At 41.3% G+C, this 20,270-nt stretch overlaps 1 protein-coding gene across 1 annotated transcript; it reads left to right on the top strand.

Moving 5' to 3' along the window:
* The first annotated feature begins 18,790 nt into the window (after nt 1-18,790).
* LOC138869009 (uncharacterized) lies at nt 18,791-19,159 on the top strand. Its single transcript, XM_070146595.1, has one exon. It carries the CDS (start codon nt 18,791-18,793, stop codon nt 19,157-19,159), a length of 369 nt encoding a protein of 122 aa, XP_070002696.1.
* The last annotated feature ends 1,111 nt before the right edge of the window (nt 19,160-20,270 follow it).

Genomic DNA, 20,270 nt, shown 5'->3' with positions numbered 1-20,270 from the left:
CCGCATCTGCGACTCCCCATCCATAGATGCGGTACCGCTCCTGTGGAAATTCCATCACTTCTGCGAATCCTGTTAAACTCTACAAATTCCACTTCTATGGTTACTCCGCCACTTCTGCGGCTCCGCACCTGCGGTCCCACACTCGCAGGTGCGGTTATGACAGCAGAATAGCTGAAGTTGCACCTCCAATTCCAAAAATCTTTCTGTTAACCATCCGAAATCATCCCGAGACCCTCGGGACCTCAACCAAACCTACCAACATATTCCATAACTTTATTCAAACTTGTTCCAACCTTTGGAACGCTCAAAACAACATCAAAACACCTATTTTTCATCGGATTCAAGCCTAAGAATTCCAAAAACTCTAAAAATACGCTTTCGATCAAAAAATCTATCAAACCTCGTCCGAATAACCTGAAATTTTGCACACACGTCACATTCAACACTACAGAGCTACTCTAACTTACGGAATTCCATTCCGACCCTCGGATCAAAATCTCACTATCGATCCGAAAACTTCAAAAATTCAATTTTCGGTATTTCAAGCCTAAATTAGCTACGGACCTCCTAAACACAATCCAAACACGCCCCTAAGCCCAAATCACCCAACGGAGCTAACTGAACCATCAGATTTCCATTCCGAGGCCGTCTTCACACTGTTCTGACTACGGTCAACTTTCCAACACTTAAGCTCTCATTTAGGGACTAAGTGTCCCAAAACTCTTCGAAACTCAAAATCGAACATCCCAGCAAATCAAAATAGCAGAAATAAACTTGGGGAAAGTAGTTAATGGGGGATCGGAGCGTAAATTCTTAGAATGATCGGCCGGGTCGTCATATCCTCCTACACTTAAACATTCATTCTTCCTCAAACGAGCATAGAGACATACCTGAAGTGGTGAAAAGATGAGGGTAATGACTGCGCATATCCTGCTCGGTCTCCCAGGTCACCTCCTCGACCGTCTGACCCCGCCACTGAACCTTTACCAAAGCAATATTCTTTGACGTCAACTTTCTAACCTGCCTGTCTAATATTGCCACTGGATCCTCAACATAAAATAGATCCTTGTCCAACTGGACTGAATTGAAATCCAACACATGTGACGGATCACCGTGATACCTACGGAGCATCGGAACATTAAATACCGGATGAACTCTTGCCAAGCTGGGAGGTAAGGCAAGCTCATAAGCAACCTCCCCAACATGCCTCAATATCTCAAAAGGGCCAATAAATCTAGGACTCAACTTCTCTTTCTTCCCAAATCTCATAACGCCCTTCATAGGCAAAACCCGAAGCAGAACCCGCTCTCCAACCATATAGGAAACATCACGAACCTTCCGGTCCGCGTAACTCTTCTGTCTAGACTGGCCTGTACGGAGTCTGTCCTGAATCACCTTAACCTTCTCCAAAGCATCCTGAACCAGGTTTGTGCCCAACAATCTAGCCTCACCCGGCTTAAACCAACCCACCGGGGATCTACACCGTCTCCCATATAAAGCCTCATACGGTGCCATCTGAATGCTGGACTAATAGCTGTTGTTGTAAGCAAACTCCGCCAATAGCAAGAACTGATACCAAGACCCTCCAAACTCGATCACACACGCATGTAGCATATCTTCAAGAATCTGAATAGTGCGGTCGGATTGTCCGTCTGTCTGAGGGTGAAAGGTTGTACTCAACTCCACCTGAGTTCCCAACTCATACTGAACGGCTCTACAGAACCGTGATGTAAACTGAGTACCTCTATCTAAAATGATGGGAACCGGAATACCATGCAGACAAACAATCTCTCGGATATAGATCTCCGCCAACCACTCCGAGAAATAAGTAGTACACACAGGAATAAAGTGAGCAGACTTGGTCGGCCGATCCACAATCACCCAAATAGCATCGAACTTTCTCAAAGTCCGTGGGAACCCAACTACAAAGTCCATGGTGATCCGCTCCAACTTCCACTCCGGAATCTCTATCTGCTGAAGCTCTTCACCTGCTGACAGTTGAGACAGCAAGCTACGAATCCAACTATATCTTTCTTCATCTGCCTCCACCTATAGTTCTGCCTCAAATCCTGATACATCTTCGCGGCACCCGGATGAATAGAATACCGCGAGCTAAGGGCCTCCTCCAGACATCAACTCCCGAAGCCCATCAATATTGGGTACACAAATCCGACCTTGCATCCTCAATATCCCATCATCACCAATAGTCATATCTCTTGCATCACTGTGTTGAACCTTGTACTTGAGGACAAGCAAATGAGGGTCATCATACTGCCGCTCCTTGATACGATCAAATAAGGAAGACCGAGAAACCACGCAAGCTTGAACCTAATTGGGCTCCGAAAGATCCAATCTCACAAACTGGCTGGCTAAGGCCTGAACATCCATCGCCATAGGTCTGTTCGATGCTGGTAAATAAGCCAAACTCTCCAAACTCTCTGCTCGGTGACTCAAAGCATCGGCCACCACATTGGCCTTGCCCGGGTGATACAAAATAGTGTTGTCATAGTCCTTTAGCAACTCTAACCCCCTCCTCTGGCAAAAATTTAGATCATTTTGCTTGAACAGGTGCTGCAAGCTCCGATGGTCAGTATAAATCTCACAGGGAGCCCCGTATAAATAATGGCACCAAATCTTCAAGGCGTGAACAATGGAAGCTAACTCAAGGTCATGAACAGGGTAATTTTTCTCATGTATCTTCAATTGTCTAGACGCGTAGGCAATCGTCCTACTATCCTGCATCAACACCGCTCCGAGGCCAATCCTTGAGGCATCATAATAGACCGTATAAGACCCTGAACCTGTAGGCAATATCAAAACTGGGCTGTAGTCAAAGCTGTCTTGAGCTTATGAAAGCTCACCTCACACTCCTCTATCCACTGGAACGGAGCACCCTTCTGGGTCAACCTGGTCATAGGGGCTGCAATCGATGAAAAACCCTCCACAAAACGACGGTAGTAGCCCGCCAAACCAAGGAAACTACGGATCTCGGTAGCTAAGGATGGTCTGGGCCAACTCTGCACGACCTCTATCTTCTTCGGATCCACCTGAATACCCTCACTCAATACCACGTGGACTAAGAATGCCACTTAATCCAACCAGAACTCACATTTCGAGAAATTAGCATATAACTTCTTCTCTCTCAGAGTCTAAACCACAGTCATCAGGTGTTGCTCATGATCATCCCGACTCTGGGAATACACCAAAATATCATCAATAAAGACAATAACGAACGAGTCAATATACGGCCGGAACACACTGTGCATCAAATGCATAAAGGCTGCTAGGGCATTGGTCAGCCCAAATGACATAACAAGGAACTCGTAATGACCATACCCAGTCCTGAAAGTAGTCTTCGAGATATCTAGATCCCAGATCTTCAACTTATGGTAACCTGAGCGCAAATCAATCTTAGAAAACACTCGTGCGCCCTGAAGCTGGTCAAACAGATCATCAATGTGAGGCAAAAGATAACGGTTCTTCACTGTAACCTTGTTCAACTAGCGATAATCAATACACATACGCATAGAACCATCCTTTTTCTATACAAACAAGACAGGACCACCACAAGGTGATACACAAGGCCGAATAAAACCCTAATCAAGCAATTCCTGTAACTGATCCTTCAAATCCTTCAACTCAGGAGGAGTCATATGATACGAAGGAAAAGAAATGGGCTGAGTGCCTGGCAATAGATCAATGCCAAAATTGATATCTCTATTAGGCGGCATGCCTGGAAGATCAGCAAGAAACACATTGGGAAAATCCGTACAATTGGGACTGAATCAATTGAAGGGGTATCAATACTGACATCTCTCACATAAGTTAAATACGCGTCACACCCCTTCTCAACTATACCCTGAGCTTTAAGAAAAGAAATAACTCTACTAGGAGTATGATCTAAAGTACCCCTCCACTCAATACGCGGTACACCTAACATAGCCAGCGTCACAGTTTTGGTGTGACAATCAAGAATAGCATAATGGGGCGACAACCAGTCCATGCCCAAGATAATGTCAAAATATACCATGCGGAGCAACAATAAATTGGCTCTGGTCTCAAAACCACTAAGAGCAACCAAACACGACCGATAGATGTGGTCCACAACAAGAGAATCTCCCACAGGAGTAGAAACATAAACAATGAAACTCAAAGAATCCCAAGATACACTCACATGCAGAACAAAATAAGAAGACACATAAGAGTAAGTGGAGCCTAGATCGAATAGAACCGATGCATCTGTGTAACAAACCAGTATAATACTTGTGATGATAGAAACGGAGGCAACAGCCTCGGTATGGGCAGGAAGGGCATAGTATCTGGCCTGGCCTCCCCCTCTAGGGCAACCTCTACCTCCCCAACCTCCACTTCTGGCTGGCTGAAAAGGTGCGGTAGCAAATGGAGCTGTAACCATAGCCTGAGAACTCTCCGGGGCACGCTGTTGCTGAGAAGCCTGTGGATGTGAACCCCTCCCAAGTTTGGGGCAATCCCTCACTATATGACGGGTGTCACCACACTCAAAATAAGCTCTGGGAGGACATGGTGGCTGTGACTTGCTCGGGCCAAGTCTGCTGGACTGACCTCTGAAAGCATGCCGCACAGGAGGCACGCTAGATACCGGAGGTACATAATAAGGCTCATAAGGTCTAGGAGGAGCTGGAATACCACTGGCTGCTGGAAGAGCTGAATGAATAGGGTGACTCATATAACCCCTACCATGACGACCTGCTGTTGGGGAACGGGCACTAGAGAAATGGCCCGACTCTCGAGACCTCTTGGCCTCCCTCTCCTCTCTCTCCCTAGCATGCATACCCTCAATCCTCCTAGCAATGTTCACCACCTGCTGATAAGAAATATCCATATCCAACTCAAGAGACATGCTAGACCTGATGCTGGGAATAAGGCCCTCAATAAACCGGCGAACCCTCTCGCGAACAGTAGAAACCAAGGCTGGTGCATGCCTAGCCAAACTGGTGTAACAGACAACATACTCTGAGACAGTCATAGCACCCTAGTGCAAATGCTCAAACTCAGCATGCCATGAGTCCCTGAGGCTCTGAGAAACATACTCTCTCAGGAACAGATCTGAAAACTGAGTCCAAGTCAGTGAAGTAGCCTCATTCAGACTATCTAACCCCGCTCGATCCTGATATACCCATGGTACAGAGAATGCAGTAACTCTCATCTAGAAATTCCAGAGCATCCTCTGATGTTAGACCGCTGAATACAGGAGGCTTGTACCTCTTGAACCTCTCAAGCCTCAGCTGCTCCTCCTTGGAAGTCGATGCCCTTCCATCGGGCTGAACTGGAACTGCAAGCGGTATAAGAATAATCTCAGGGACCTGCTCAACATGCACTCGCTGCTCAGGAGTACGGGAGGCGGGAGTTTGTGCTCCTCCCCCGGCCTGAGATGTAGCCGCAACAAGGGGAAGCAACCCTGCCTGAGCCAGAGTGGTGTACATGTTCATAAACTGTGCCAAAGTCTCCTGAAGCGCTGGAGTAGTAGTAGCAGTAGGCGTGTCAGGTGCCTGGACTCCGTCTGGAACTGTTGGTGGTACCTTGACGACAGCTCGTGCAGGTGCTCTGGCTGCACCACATGCACGTCCTCGGCCTCTACCCTGGCCCTAGCCTCTAACGTCTGCAGTAGGGGGCGCGGGTGCTTGATCATCTCGGGTAGCACGTGTCCTCACCATCTATGAGAGAATAGATGACAGAAGTATAGAATTGTGATGTCAAAATATCGCACGACATGGAAATCAAATAAAGTGGAACTTTTCCAAATAGTTACATAACCTCTCGTAGATAAGTACAAACATCTCCGTACCGATCAGCGGACTGAAATAAACCAGCTTGTGATCCATGACTCCTATGAATCTAGAGCTCTAATACCAACTTGTCACGATCCCGGTTCACCCTCGGTGAACCATCGTGACGGCACCTAGTCCTCTATGACTAGGTAAGCCTAAATTGCAGAAGATAACCAAAATACGGAATAAAAACAAATTAAAACAGAATGAAGAGTGATAAAACAGTGTTTAAAAGTGCTGCTCGGCATACATAATATTTAACTCTCAAACCAATACATACTTCCAAGACTCGGAAACCCATGAAGCACAAGCTAAGGATCGCGACACAGTACTCTAACTCCAGAATATCTAACAAGGAAAAGAAATACAGAAGGGCAAATGTTTAAAAGCTAGAATAGAAAGAGACTCCTCGATTTGCGGACGCGGCAGACATACCTCGAAGTCGCTGGAGCAGTCGCCTCGCCTCAAGGGTGATAGGACCGAGTAGCAGTACCTGGATCTGCACATGAATAACATGCACAAAAGGGGCATGAGTACACCACAGCGGTACTCAGTAAGTGTCAAGCCTAAACTCGGTTGGGTAGTGACGAGGAAGGTCAGGGCCCTACTGAGGTTAAATAAAATATAAAGTTTGACAGTGTAAAACAGAATAGTATAAATAAATATAGCGGTGAAAGTAACAAAGGATATAAAAAGGGCAATAACAACTATTACAGAGACAAGGCAAAACACGGAAAGAAATGCGACTTAGCACCAAAATAACAACCAAGGATCTCCCAGGATACCGTCCTGTAGTCCCATATGTACATATCCAATGGATCTCCCGGGATCCCATCCCGTAGTCCAAATCATAGTGCGCGGGGATCTACCGGAGTCCCAAATGTAAATACCCAGTACGGAGGGAATCTACCCGGTGCATTCCGTAGTTTCATATAACTTTGCAGGGGGATCTACCGAAATCTCACATCCGTAGTCCCAAATTAAATAGGCAAGGAGGGAGCTACCGGAATCCTACATCCGTAGTCCTAATGTAAATACACAGCAGAAACAGGAAAATATTCAGAAATGGCAATTTCATATTAAGGCGAACAAGTAGTTCTAGTCTAGCATGCTGCACAGAATTCAGGTAAGGTAGTTTTAGAAAGTAAAGCAATTAAGTCACTTAGACATGCTTTCCTAACCTAACAACATGCTTAATAGTGCAAGTAATAAGAATAGGAAAGGAAACATACTAGTAATTACTTAAAGAAAATCGGATTTCCAACAATTAGCAAAAGTACGAACTCATCACCTCACGTACAAGGCATTTCAATTACCAAATATACGAAATCCTAAGTGGATGGTCCCCCACACAAGGTTAGGCAAGCCACTTACCTCGAACCGGCTCAATAATAAACCCGAAATCACGGTCTTTCCATGAGTATTTGACTCCAAATGGCCCAAATCTATTCAATTCATTTGCATAATGTAAATAACACTTCAAGTAACTGATTCTACAAAGACATTCTAAGCTAATACGCAAAATTAGGTAAAATGACCAAAACCCCCCTCGGGCCCATTAGATTTGGATAATTTTGGTATGCATGAACTCGTGAGAGTATGAGGATTTTGAAAATATAAATTGATGGAATATAACTAGAAAAGGTCAAAGAATTGTTACCCAATGATCTACTCTTCAATTTCCTTACCAAAATCGCCCTCTCCCGAACTCCAAATCGAATTTCCAACTTTTGAAACTAAACCCTCAAAATTTCATATTTCTGCCTAGCTGTTTCCGCATCGGCTGCACTAGGACCGCTTCTATGGTCCTGCATTTGCGGAATAGTGGTCGCATCTGCGACTTTTCACTTAGGGCCCAGATCCGCATCTGCGACTCCCCATCCGTAGATGCGGTACCGCTCCTGCAGAAATTCCACCGCTTCTATTGTTCCTGTTGAACTCTCCAAATTCCGCTTATGCGGTTACTCCGTCGCTTCTGCAGCTCTGCACCTGCGGTCCCACACTCGCAGGTGCGGTTATGACAGCAGAAAAAATGAAGTTGCACCTCCAATTCAAAAATCTTTCCGTCAACCATCCGAAATCATCCTGAGGCCCCCGGGACCTCAACCAAACCTACCAACATATTCCATAACTTCATTAAAACTTGTTCCGACCTTCGGAATGCTCAAAACAACATCAAAATACCTATTTTTCATCGGATTCAAGCTTAAGAATTCCAAAAACTCTAAAAATATGCTTTCGATCAAAAAGTCTATCAAACCTCGTCTGAATGACCTAAAATTTTGCACACACGTCACATCAATACTACAGAGCTACTCCAACTTTCGGAATTCCATTCCGACTCTCAAATCAAAATCTCACTACCGAACCGGAAACTTCAAAAATTCATCTTTCGGCATTTCAAGCCTAAATTAGCTATGGACCTCCTAAACACAATCCAAACACGCCCTTAAGCTAAAAATCACCCAACGGAGCTAACGGAACCATCATATTTCCATTCTGAGGTTGTCTTCATACTGTTCCAACTATGGTCAACTTTCCAACACTTAAGCTCTCATTTAGGGACTAAGTGTCCCAAAACTCTCCGAAACTCAAAACCGAACATCCCGACAAATTAAAATAGCAGAAATAAACTTGGGGAAAATAGTTAATGGGGGATCGAGGCGTAAATTCATAGAACGACCAGCTGGGTCATCACCCCAAAGCTGCTACCTCCAAAGTCTCCAAGCAGGTAATGCTCTAGCAACGACCGGGTCCAGATGTACCTGGATCTGCACACGAAGTGCGGAGTATAGTATGAGTATACCCAACCCAATGTACTCAATAAGTAACAGGACTAACCTTGTCTAAAAGTAGTGACGAGCTCAGATAGGTATAATCCAAATCTATATAATAACAGTACAAATATGATAGGAACATGACAATAATAACTCGGAGAAATCCCATAATCACTTGTACATGGTACAAAAAAGTAGACATGCTTTCAAGATCAACAATTGAGACTCAATACTAGTAAAATATGCCAAGAATAGATAACATGAGGTATATCACATCTCTATGTTTCCATGTCAAATATACATGTCACATGTGATGCAACACATTAACAGACTCATATACTCATGCTCTCAGGGTATTCAACCTCAATCAGCACGCTCAATCACTCAGTACTCCCAATCACACAACACTCTCAATCACTCAAAACTTGCACTTGGTACTCAATGGTACCTACGCTTATTGCTGGTATGTCAGACTCTAGAGGTGCGGATCTTGCCCAAGAGCTAATATAAGCCCACATGGCATGCTATGACATGCATCTCGACCCCATAAATATCACTCACAATCAGGCCCTCGGACTCACTCAGTGATCCATCTCTCCATTCTCTCGGGCTTATAAATCTCATGCCAATCAGCCCTAACAATGACACATGATGTAACAATAAATAATAACAGATATTGAGATATGATATGTAAATTATGAATGCAACTAAGTACATAACTGCAATTTAAGCAAATAACTCAACAACAGAAACGACCATTGTGGGTCCCAACAGTGTCAGCATAAAGCCTAAACATGATTTCTAACATGGATCACAACTCAATTTCTCAAACACATGGTGATTATATGAATAACAACAAGATTAGGTAACTACACAATTCAACAAAATCAACTGCGTCACAACTACTATCGTCCATGGCCACACGCCCATTCACTTAGTATTTGCGCCACCTCAATTCCAACCACATAACACGTAGTTCGGGAATTCATACTCCCAATACCAAGGTTAGAAGTGTTACTTATCGCGAACCGTGCAAACTCTACTCCAACAAGCCCTTGCATCATGAATCGATCTCTGAACGACTCGAATCTAGCCACAAACAACTTAATACGATCAATACAAGCTATAGGAATCAATTCCATTCGATAAAACTAAGTTCTTTAACAAAAGTCAAAAGGGAAACCCAAAAGTCAACCTCGTACCTAAGTCTCAGAATCCACAAATATTTACAAAATCTAAATGCCCATTCAATAATGAGTCCAAACATACCAAAATCACCTAATGCCGACCACGAATCGGCCCTCAATCTCTCAAATCTTACTCTCCAATACATGGGTCAAAAATCCCCAAATTCCAACATAGATTCATACTAATTAGGTGAAATAATCAATAAGTATTCAAAATACATGGATAAAAGTGATCAATATTCACTTACCTCTTCAATCTAGGTGAAAACCTCTTAAAAAATTTTCTAAGTTTGCACCCGAAACTTCTCAAATTGAGAAGAAGACTCAAGCCCTCGATTTTAAATATTTGCCCAGCCTTTTCGCTCTTGCGGACTTACCAGCCGCACTTGCGGCTCCGCTTCTGCGGAAGAAAGTTTACTTCTATGAAAATCAATTAAGAACCCGATTAGCCGCACCTGAGGCCCAATATTCACACCTGTGGGACCGCTTTTGGGTACATGCTTCACTCATGTGCATCCACGCTTGTGGATTCCAATCCACTTCTGCGAGTCCTGCCCCACCTATCAAAATCCGCATATGCGGAGACTCGTTGCATCTGCGGGCTCGTGAATGTGAGCATGTGATTTTTTCCCTATATGAATTACTCCTATAAAATCCAAAAAAATAGATTTTGTCCAATTATTTGCCATTTTATATGAATTTTGTCGGATTTCATTGATTGTTTGTATTTTTGTGCACGTTTAATTTTTATTAAAATCATGAAAAATGCCAAGATACCATACATTGCATTTAGATTTTGTTTTTACATTTCAGGATTAATTAGTCAATTATTTGTTTTATTAAAAATAAAAATCACAAAAATAGCTCATTTTACATTTTGTTTACCTTTTAATTTTTGGATTATTGACTTTTCTCTTTTAATTTAGGATTAAGTAATTTTTATAATTAGGTAATTGGTTCATTTTACAATTAAGATTAATTTAGGATTTTAATAAAAAAAAAGAAAAAAGAAAAAGAAAAGAAAAAGGAAATAAAGGTTTATTTGAAGAGAGGGTCTCTTAAATTTGAAATTGGTTTAATTTTGCCCCAAACCAGCCCAAATTTTAACCCAAACCCATTCCCAAACCCAGGCCCAAAATTGCCTACCCGGTCCAGGATCACCCACCACCAAATGACCCCGTTTTGTCTTTGTTTCATCATAGCCGTTGGATCTTGGTAATCCAACGGCCCGGAAGTAATAACCCTCCAAACATATATAACTGTCCTAACAAGACTAACCCTTACCCCCCAAAGGCCCCCTCACTTCGTCTCTCTCACCCTCTCTCTTATCTCTTTGAACCTCTGCCCATCGCCGTCGCCAGAAATCGCCCCACGGCGGCGGCGCCACTCCAAACCTCCCCAAATTTTAACCAGACAATCCTTGTCATCTCCCCTTTCCAAATCCCCAAACCAATTCCCTCAAATCTCTCCAATTTTAGATCTGATACCAAACCCTAGTTCACCCAAACCTTTTCAAACCCGTCCAATTTCCAACCAGACAACCACCACACTCCCCTCACCTCGTATCTCTTACCAGTAACCCTAGAAACCCTGCCAAAATCAGTGAATGTTAGATCAAAGGGTCCAGAAGAGATGCTAGTTCAACCTTGCACATTTTTTGGAGTATTTTGTTCGTCTTGGGCCGAGACTCATGTGAATTGATTGCGTTTTATAAGAGCAATCATTTTGCATTAGTTTCGACCCATTTCGAAGTCACCACTGAAGCATGGCTAGGTCATACCCTTCTTTGTTCACAGTACCCTTCCTCTTTCTTTTTTTTTCTTGTTTTGTTTCTGATTTTTTCCTTTGGTTGTTTGAGATAATTTCTGATTATCTGCTTATTTGAATGTGCTTTGAGTATGTAATTTTTCAAATTAGTTTTATTGGTTATTTGTTTAAGTTAATTTGAACATTTTACTTGTTTGGAGTTAGGTTGGATTATTTGTTTGAAGTAATTTAGCTTCATTAATTGCATGATTAAACTTCATCATTAAGAATTTAATTTGCCATGTTTTAGCACGTTTAATTTCCGATAACCCTTTTGTTTTTGTTCTTTGTTCTTTCATATTTATTTTTCCTGCAAGTGTGCTCTCAGTGTCCATTAGTTCAATTAGGATAGGGTTAATGCTTAATTAATTGCCTATTTCAGCTAAATCTGGATTGATTTAGCTTTTAGCCTGAATCAGCCCAGTCTTATTTAAAATAAGTTAATTTTGATTTCTGATGTTTCTTTGCACAAAGCATGCTGAATCTCATTAGTTGTCTGAATCTGAGTTTACATGTATTGATTGCTTAGGGTTAACTGATTTTAAATTTAGGTTTGAACCTCTAAGCAGCAATTTAAACTTTAGTTTAATTTCAGAAATTGAATGGCAATACCACTAGGCAACCTAATCACTTAGCTGAAGGTCCTAAAGAGGGTTGGGATTGAATTGAGGTCAGAAAATAGGTCAAAATTGCAATAATCAGTAAATGGGAGGGTAAAATTGGGTTTTCACATAGGTTAAAAATTAGAATGTTCTAGATTCTGCGCAGTTGTCCTCATCCTTAGCATAAATGCTGATATTGGATAAGAAAAAGGACAAACAACTGTAAAAGATGTTGTACTATTCTGATTTTTAGAATTTTTAGGTTAGAATATTCCTTTTTGATGCCGTTTTGTGCACTCTATAAAAGGAAAACATTCCCTTACTCACACACACAGATCATCAGCATTTCCTCTGCACAAAAAGTTCAAAAAACACACAGAGATCTGAGCCCTAAAAAAATACAAAGTTTTCTGCATTGCTGGATTATCTCTCGTTCTTTTTTTAGCAAAACTTTAGAAATTCTCTGCTTGTTTTCTTGGTTAAAATATGGTTTGAAGAAAGGTTGATTATTGTTGATTTGCTGTTATTCTCGTTAGTTTTGTTGTGTTGAGCCCTTACTCTATTTTACTTTATTTCGATATCCAGGTACTCTTCTCGACCTTATATGATCAGAGAAGTGGGGAGCATGTATCTATGTGTTGTAATGAAAGTTTGGATTTATTTAAATGTTTAAGGCTCATACAAATGTTGTATAATATGGGACTGAATAATTTGTATATTTGATCTTTGATTCTTGTGTGCAGAACTGTTTCTGGTAGAACTCTTGTTCAAATATTATGCATTTAAGGATTCCATGTCACTAATGGTAGTTGTTTTGAGTCATGTATAGCTTTTGAGAAGATGAGTTGTTACAGTGTCTTATTAGTATGATTGATAGGTGTTAGAATGGTTTGTGTGTGTTCTGTAAAAAAAATACAAATTTTAGTTGTTTAAGAAAGTTGGGAATTTAAATTTAGACTAGTTTATAAATGAGTTGAGTTGTAGTTTTCATGGTTAATGCTAATTGCTGATAATCAGATATATTGGTAGATAAATTCAGTTTTCAAATCTTTACTGGATTGTTAAAGCATTTTGGTTACATATTTGTGATGTTGCATATATTTGGGCTCGATGTTGAGCCCATTGAGAAATTCCCCTATATCACATGGGCAGGCCAGCTGATTGCAGAGACTGGGGACGCTTTAGGCCTCATTCTGGCCCATATGCACTTCACATTTTATACTTATATGTTATGATGTTATTTTCTTTGATTTAGCTAATATAAATATTTCATACACTAATTCAACATGTTAACCTTTTCCTGAATTTAGTATCATATATTGTTGTTGTAGCAATGTGAGTAGTAAATATGGTAAAAGGGGCTTAATTTATCCAGGGTTGTCATTTTAGGCCTGATATCAGCCCAAATGATACAGTGTGGGCAAGACCAGACCTGATGGGGTCTAGGGTCCATTTGTGGTTTGGATTTTAGGCTTAGTTTGAGCCCAATTCCCATCAGTCCCATTTATTCTCGAGTTTTTTTAAAGCAGTAATTTGGGCCTGTCGATTGGCCTGTTTCCTCCCCCAAATAATTAAGGGTCCAATACATACACTCCAAAAATTTTTACAACTAATAGCTTTTTATCAAGTCCAAAAATAGTTATAAGTAAGAACATCCTTCTATTACTTTAATTATACAAGTTTTTTCTAAAAATTGAGATGTGCCATATATCATTTAATCCTATGGCCCTCTTATTAAGTGTTATAACTTAGGTTCTAAAAATGACACTCGTAGTTTGCTTTAGGCTCGGCTTAGTCTATTATAGTGATTATGTATACGTTCGCGTAACATAATTACGAATTTCGTTTTAAAAAATAAATCGAGGGATGCGTTCGCACAACTTCAACCAAATTTTTCTTAATAAATAAACAAAGCGTCATTAATTATGGACACGTTCACGTGACATGATTTTTTGACGCGCCAAAAGGAAATGAGTATACGTACGCGTAACTCAATTTTTTAATTACGAATAAATCAAGTGATTAAAAGCGGTTAAAGTTCACATAGGTTCTAAAATGAGTAGTTAAACAATTTACGCCAGGTATAAATTGCTAAGCAACCGTACTAGAACCACGGCACCCGGGAATGCCTAACACCTTCTTCCGCGTTAACAGAATTCCTTACTTAGAATTTTTGGTTCGCGGACTTTTAAATAAAGTAAAACATTTCCTCGATTTGGGATTAATAAATAAACTGGTGACTTGGGACACCATAAAATATCCCAAGTGGTGACTCTAAAATTTAAATAAAATAATTCCATTTCGAATAATGTCACTTTAATTGGAAAAACTCCCTTATATTACACTCGGGTGGAAAAAAGGAGGTGTGACAACTCTGGCAACTCTGCTGGGGAAAAGAACCCAGAATCTCTGATTCAGTGTTCAAGAATTTGAGCTTGTTAAAGCGATTTTTACTTGGCTTTATTTATTGTTGATATTACTGTATTTTGTGTACCTAATATGCTAAATACCGATTTTTACCCCTTTGATATTGTTTGAATTGTATATAAATTCTTACGAAACCCTCTTCTCCCTGAGTCTTCTAAAAAATGGTGCACATGCTCGCGTGGCCCACTTTTTATGTTAGAATTTATACCAAATATAACGGGGTTGAGCAAGCAACAAGGCCGGGCAGATTTTAGTGCTCCCGGTACGTTGCCCCCTCCTCGACTCGAGTTCGTTATCTCGGGTAAGCCAGGTCTAGAACACAACCCCAGGTTTTAATCCTAGGATAACGCAACCTCATGCCGGATCCCTAGTAGGAATATTTATTTGAATCACGTGCATTTGTCCTTGGGGACTCAACCTAGGGGTTGGGTCCGTCTAGGACAGGTGTACCCAAAATAACAAACCATCCTGATGCATCCTACGTGCTATATGAATATTTATTTGTTTCACTTGCATGTTGACCGGCTAGGAAAATAAAATCAAGAGAAAAAAAAACAAAGAGTGAGGTAGGATAGAGAATTTACCCGGTTCTAAAAATTTCGGTATTAGAAAATGTCTCGAAACTCTGCCAAAACTTTTGAAAAAAAAAAGGAAAAAGGGAAAATGTATTTCAAAAAAAAAGTAAGCCAAATATCGTGTTTTTTTAATGTCAAAATTGACCGAACTACGCAGGTCTGATTCTCACCGGATATGGGATACGTAGGCAACCCACATAAGGTTCGGCCTCACTTTTTGCAAAAAAAAAAATCAAATAAAGTGTATTTTAGGGCTTTGGTCAAAATAATAAGCCGACCCAGCTTCGGTTATGTTTTAAGTCGTTCTTGTAGGGATAGCCTTAGATTATCTTTTAATCGTCGAAAGGCTATTTTTGTGAAGAACGGGCAAGTCTGTCAATAAGGTGTCTTTTTCCATAAAATACTTTCCCCCGGCCTCAAAATTTGTTTGGAATTGTGAAGGGACCACGTTTACAAAAATGACCATTTTTGCTAAAATATCATGGGGGGTCATTATCCGTTGATTTTTCTTTTAGGAATCAAAAACTTATTTTGTAAAAGAGTCTACAAGAGTCAACCCTAACCTTAACCCTCCACAGGTACAAATGAATAATGTCCAAAATCTATCACAATTGGTCATAGAACAGGCTTAGTTGCAGCTTCACATGTGGTGGAATGATTTAGATAAGGATGGTCAGGATTGGGTAAAAAAGCAGTTGGGTGCCCTTATAGACATCCCTACTCTGGAGGAAATTGCCGGATACATTGACTTTGGCCAGGACTTGAGGAAACAACAGCTTATATTCCCGAGGGCTCCCTTTGTGCACAAGTTCTTTGATCTTCTGAATATAAGTAAGCAAATGAAGAAGGCCCATGTAAACAAAGGATGTTGTTCTTTCTGCTTCTTGTACTACAGGTTCGGGCACTCAGGTGGGTTTGAAACGCAAGAAAAGGGATTAAACAAAAAACAAAATAAGAGCACCTGGCAGATTCATCGTCAGTTCGCTTTCATCGTGGCATTTTTAGGAATCATGGTCTTTCCGAATGCAGAAGGGACAATAGATACTCGCATGACAGAATTGCACAAATCCTCACAACCAAGAAAGATCACACACTTGTTCCATTAGTGCTGGCAGACATTTATCGAGCATTAACCTTGTGTAAATCTGGGGCTCAATTATTTGAGGGTTGCAACATTCTTCTTCAAATGTGGTTGATCGAACATCTCCGCCGTCACCCCAAGTTCATGAGTTATGGTTCAGACGGGAACAACTTCATCAAGAATTATGAGGAAAGGGTGGAAGACTACAAATCTCCAAAAGGGTATGAGGCCTGGGTCTCCCATTTAAGAACTCTAAAAGCAAGTCAAATTGAATAGACCATAGGATGGCTTCCGGTAACAGAAGTCATATACATGACAGCTTCAAAAGGCTACTTAATGATAATGGGCCTGAAGAGTATCCAACCATATGCATCGCAAAGAGTTCTAAGGCAACTGGGAAGGTATCAAGTGGTACCCGAAGATGTAGATTTGAGTACCCAAGTCATTGAGCTCACCCAGAAGCAACACTACCTGAGGCTTTAGTCCAACGGGATTTGAATGGTTGTCGATATCTGAAAAGTGACACCCAGGTACCAGATCTTGTGAGAGTAGAAGTGAATCCAAAATATGCTACGTGGTTTGAGAGAAGGTTTTGTGCGAATGATGAGCCAGAGCCCAAGCCCGAGCCTGAAAGGCCCGCCAAAAGACCTCATGTTCAAGAGTTTGATGATAAAGTCCGGGAAAGGTTGGCCTGGGGAGAAAAGGAGAAAAAATATCAAGCCATCATTCACACTTTGCAAGAAGAATTGAGAAACGTTGTATTCAATAATGATCTACAGGCACAATAAGTTGAAGGTGAAAGGAGAAGGTTGGCCCAAGAAAATTAAGCTCTCCGAGCCCAAGTTCAAAAGATGAGAATAGCAGCTGAGAACTCGGGCAGAAGCAGAAAAGATGAAAAGCTCATCTACAGCCTTATGCAAAAAGTACGTAACTATGAGGATGATTTGCAAAAGACTAAGGCTGAGCTAGTAATAGCCCGAACAAAGTTGGCTAGAAATGCAGAAGAACGGGCAACTTTTGTTCGACAGTTGAAGGAAAGATATGACAGAGGGGTCATGGTCTAGAAAAATGAGCTTAATAGACTTGAGCGTGAAATGACTAAACAAGCCAAGAGCTTCAAAGCCGAGAGAGAACATTGCTACGCTTTGATGGCACAGCTAGAGGAAGACCTACAATATTTACAAGACTAGAATCATACAGCCACCCAGGTTTTGGAGGCTAGATCTCTGCAGATTGGGCGGTTGTTGCAAGAAAAGGGCATCATCAGGGAAAGGGTTAGAAGAATCGACGACTACATTGTGATGAAGTGCAACGAGTGAGAGGACATGACCAGGTCCATTTTCTTCGCCACGGTGATGATCTTTGTTTGCTAGATAATGGATAACCTCTATCGCCTCCAGGAAGACATGGCACGTAGGCCCACGGCAAGACCAACTGGTGTCCCTCGAGCTGGATTGGAGGCATTTATGTACTCTTGATTATTTTTCTTTCGAGTCTATATTTTTCATTTCTAGAGTCTGTTTTGAGTATGTTCTAGTCTTTCAATTCTTAGGTAGGTATGATGGAGTCGTTTGTAATAGAGAAGATTAGGGGGTTTTATTTTTAATGAAAATTTGAAGAAAAAATCAAAAAAATTGTTTATTTATTTTTGCACTTATCCTTTGAACTACGTGATGATCTGATTCATGTGACGTCGTGATACGTAGGCAATCCCCATTAGATCCGGTCATGGTTTTAAATAACTCAAATAAAAAGAAAATGACGAAAAGAGAGAACCAAAAGGAAAAAGAAAAGAAGAAAAGAGAGGAAACAAGAAAAAAAAGAGAAAACAAGAAAAGGAGAACAAAAACAAGAGAGAAAACAGTGAGAGAGTGCAAAATAAAGCAAGACAAAGATCGGGAAGATAAACAAAAGTCGGGATGAGACACGCAATCGTTGCAAAATATGTAGAAACACATTTAATTGTATAGGTGCATCACACCCCCAATGTGTGATTCCCTATGTGTTAATTGCATTGAACTAACCGGTTTGTTGTGTCTACTATTGAGTTTAGGACTTGTTGCGCCTTAACTTGGATCGCTCAGAAGCTTAGGCATTACCTGTTGGCCTACACCACCTATCTCATCACCAGGTTGGATCCTTTGAAGTACATATTCCAAAAGACGATGCCCACGGGGAGGTTAGCAAAATGGCAAATCCTACTTACTGAGTTTGACATAGTCTATGTCACCCGTACGGCAATGAAAGCTCAAGATTTAGCGAATCACTTAGCGAAAAATCCTGTTGATGATGAATATCAGCCTTTGAGCACTTAATTTCTGGACAAGGAAGCAAATTCAGTTGAGGTAATTTTAGAAGACACCAATGCTTGGAAAATGTTCTTCGATGGAGCTGTGCATGCAAAAGGTGTCGGGATTGGGTAAATCTTGAGCTCACCCACTAGTTAGCACTATCCGGCCACAGTCCGGCTTCGGTTTTTCTGCACCAACAAGACTGCCAAGTATTAAGCCTGCATTATGGGTATGAACATGGCAATCAACCAAGATGTGGAAGAATTGTTATTCACGGGAGATTCAGACTTGATTATCCGACAAGCTCATGGTGAATGGAAAACTCGGGATGTCAAGCTTATTCCATACAGGCAACATGTGGAAGATCTTAGAAAGCAGTTCAACTCAGTCGAGTTCAGGTACATTCCTCGGTTTCACAATGAGTTAGCCAATGCACTCGCTACTTTGGCCTCGATGTTGCCATATCCAGGCCATGTCCACATTGACCCATTGGAAATCCAAATCCGAGAAAGGCATGATTATTGCAATACGGTTGAGGTGGAACCAAATGTCCACCCATGGTATCATGATATCAAGAGATTTTTGAAAACAAAGGAATATCCCTAGCAAGCCAATGGAGACCAAAAGAGAACCATTAGAAGGCTTTCTAGTGGATTTTTCTTGAGCGAAGAGGTCTTGTACAAAAGAACTCCGGATCTGAACCTTCTATGATACATGGATGCCCAAGAGGCCGGAAGAATCATGAATGAAGTACATGTAGAGTGTGTGGACCCCATATGAATGGATACGTTCTGGCAAAGAAAATCATTCGAGCAGGTTATTACTGGATGACTATGGAAAAGGATTGCTTCAATTTTGTCCAAAAATGTCATCAGTGTCAGGTGCACGGTGACCTAATTCATGCACCACCTTCAGAACTACATCCTATGTCAGCGCCGTGGCCGTTCGTTTCTTGGGGTATGGATGTCATTGGGCCAATCGAGCCAAAAGTTTCAAATGGGCATAGATTCATATTGGTTGCCATCGACTACTTCACAAAATGGGTTGAAGCAGTCACTCTCAAAGCCGTCACTAAGAAAGCAGTGGTAGACTTCGTGCACGCCAACATCATCTGCCGTTTTGGTATTCCTAAAACTACCATTATAAACAATGCTGCAAATCTGAATAGTCATTTGATGAGGGAAGTATGCGAACAATTTAAGATCATGCATCAGAATTCTACCCCTTATCGGCCCAAAGCTAATGGTGTCATCGAAGCAGCAAACAAGAACATCAAGAAGATTCTTAGGAAGATAATCCAAAGTTCTACACAATTGCATGAAAAGTTGTCGTTTGCATTGTTGGGATATCGCACAATTGTGCGCACATCAGTTGGAGCAACATCCTATCTATTGGTTTATGGCACTGATGTCGTAATACCCGCAGAAGTTAAAATTCCATCTCTCCGAATCATCGCTGAAGCCGAGATTGAGGATAGTGAGTGGGTCAAGACCTGTCTAGAACAACTAACCCTGATTAATGAAAAGCAGATGGACGTAGTTTGCCACGGCAATTGTATCAATAAAGAATGGCCCGTGCCTACAACAAAAAAGTGCGGCCCAAGAATTTTGAAATGGGGCAACTCGTTTTGAGACATATTCTCCCGCATCACAAGGAAGCAAAAGGAAAGTTCACTCCAAACTAGAAGGGCCCACACATTATAAGAAAATTGTTGCCG

The sequence above is a fragment of the Nicotiana sylvestris genome, chromosome 5 (genome assembly GCF_000393655.2).
Source record: "Nicotiana sylvestris chromosome 5, ASM39365v2, whole genome shotgun sequence".
In the NCBI taxonomy this organism is placed as follows: Eukaryota; Viridiplantae; Streptophyta; class Magnoliopsida; order Solanales; family Solanaceae; genus Nicotiana; species Nicotiana sylvestris.
The sequence above is the reverse complement of the archived record's forward strand: the minus strand, read 5'-3'. Positions and strand labels throughout refer to the sequence as shown.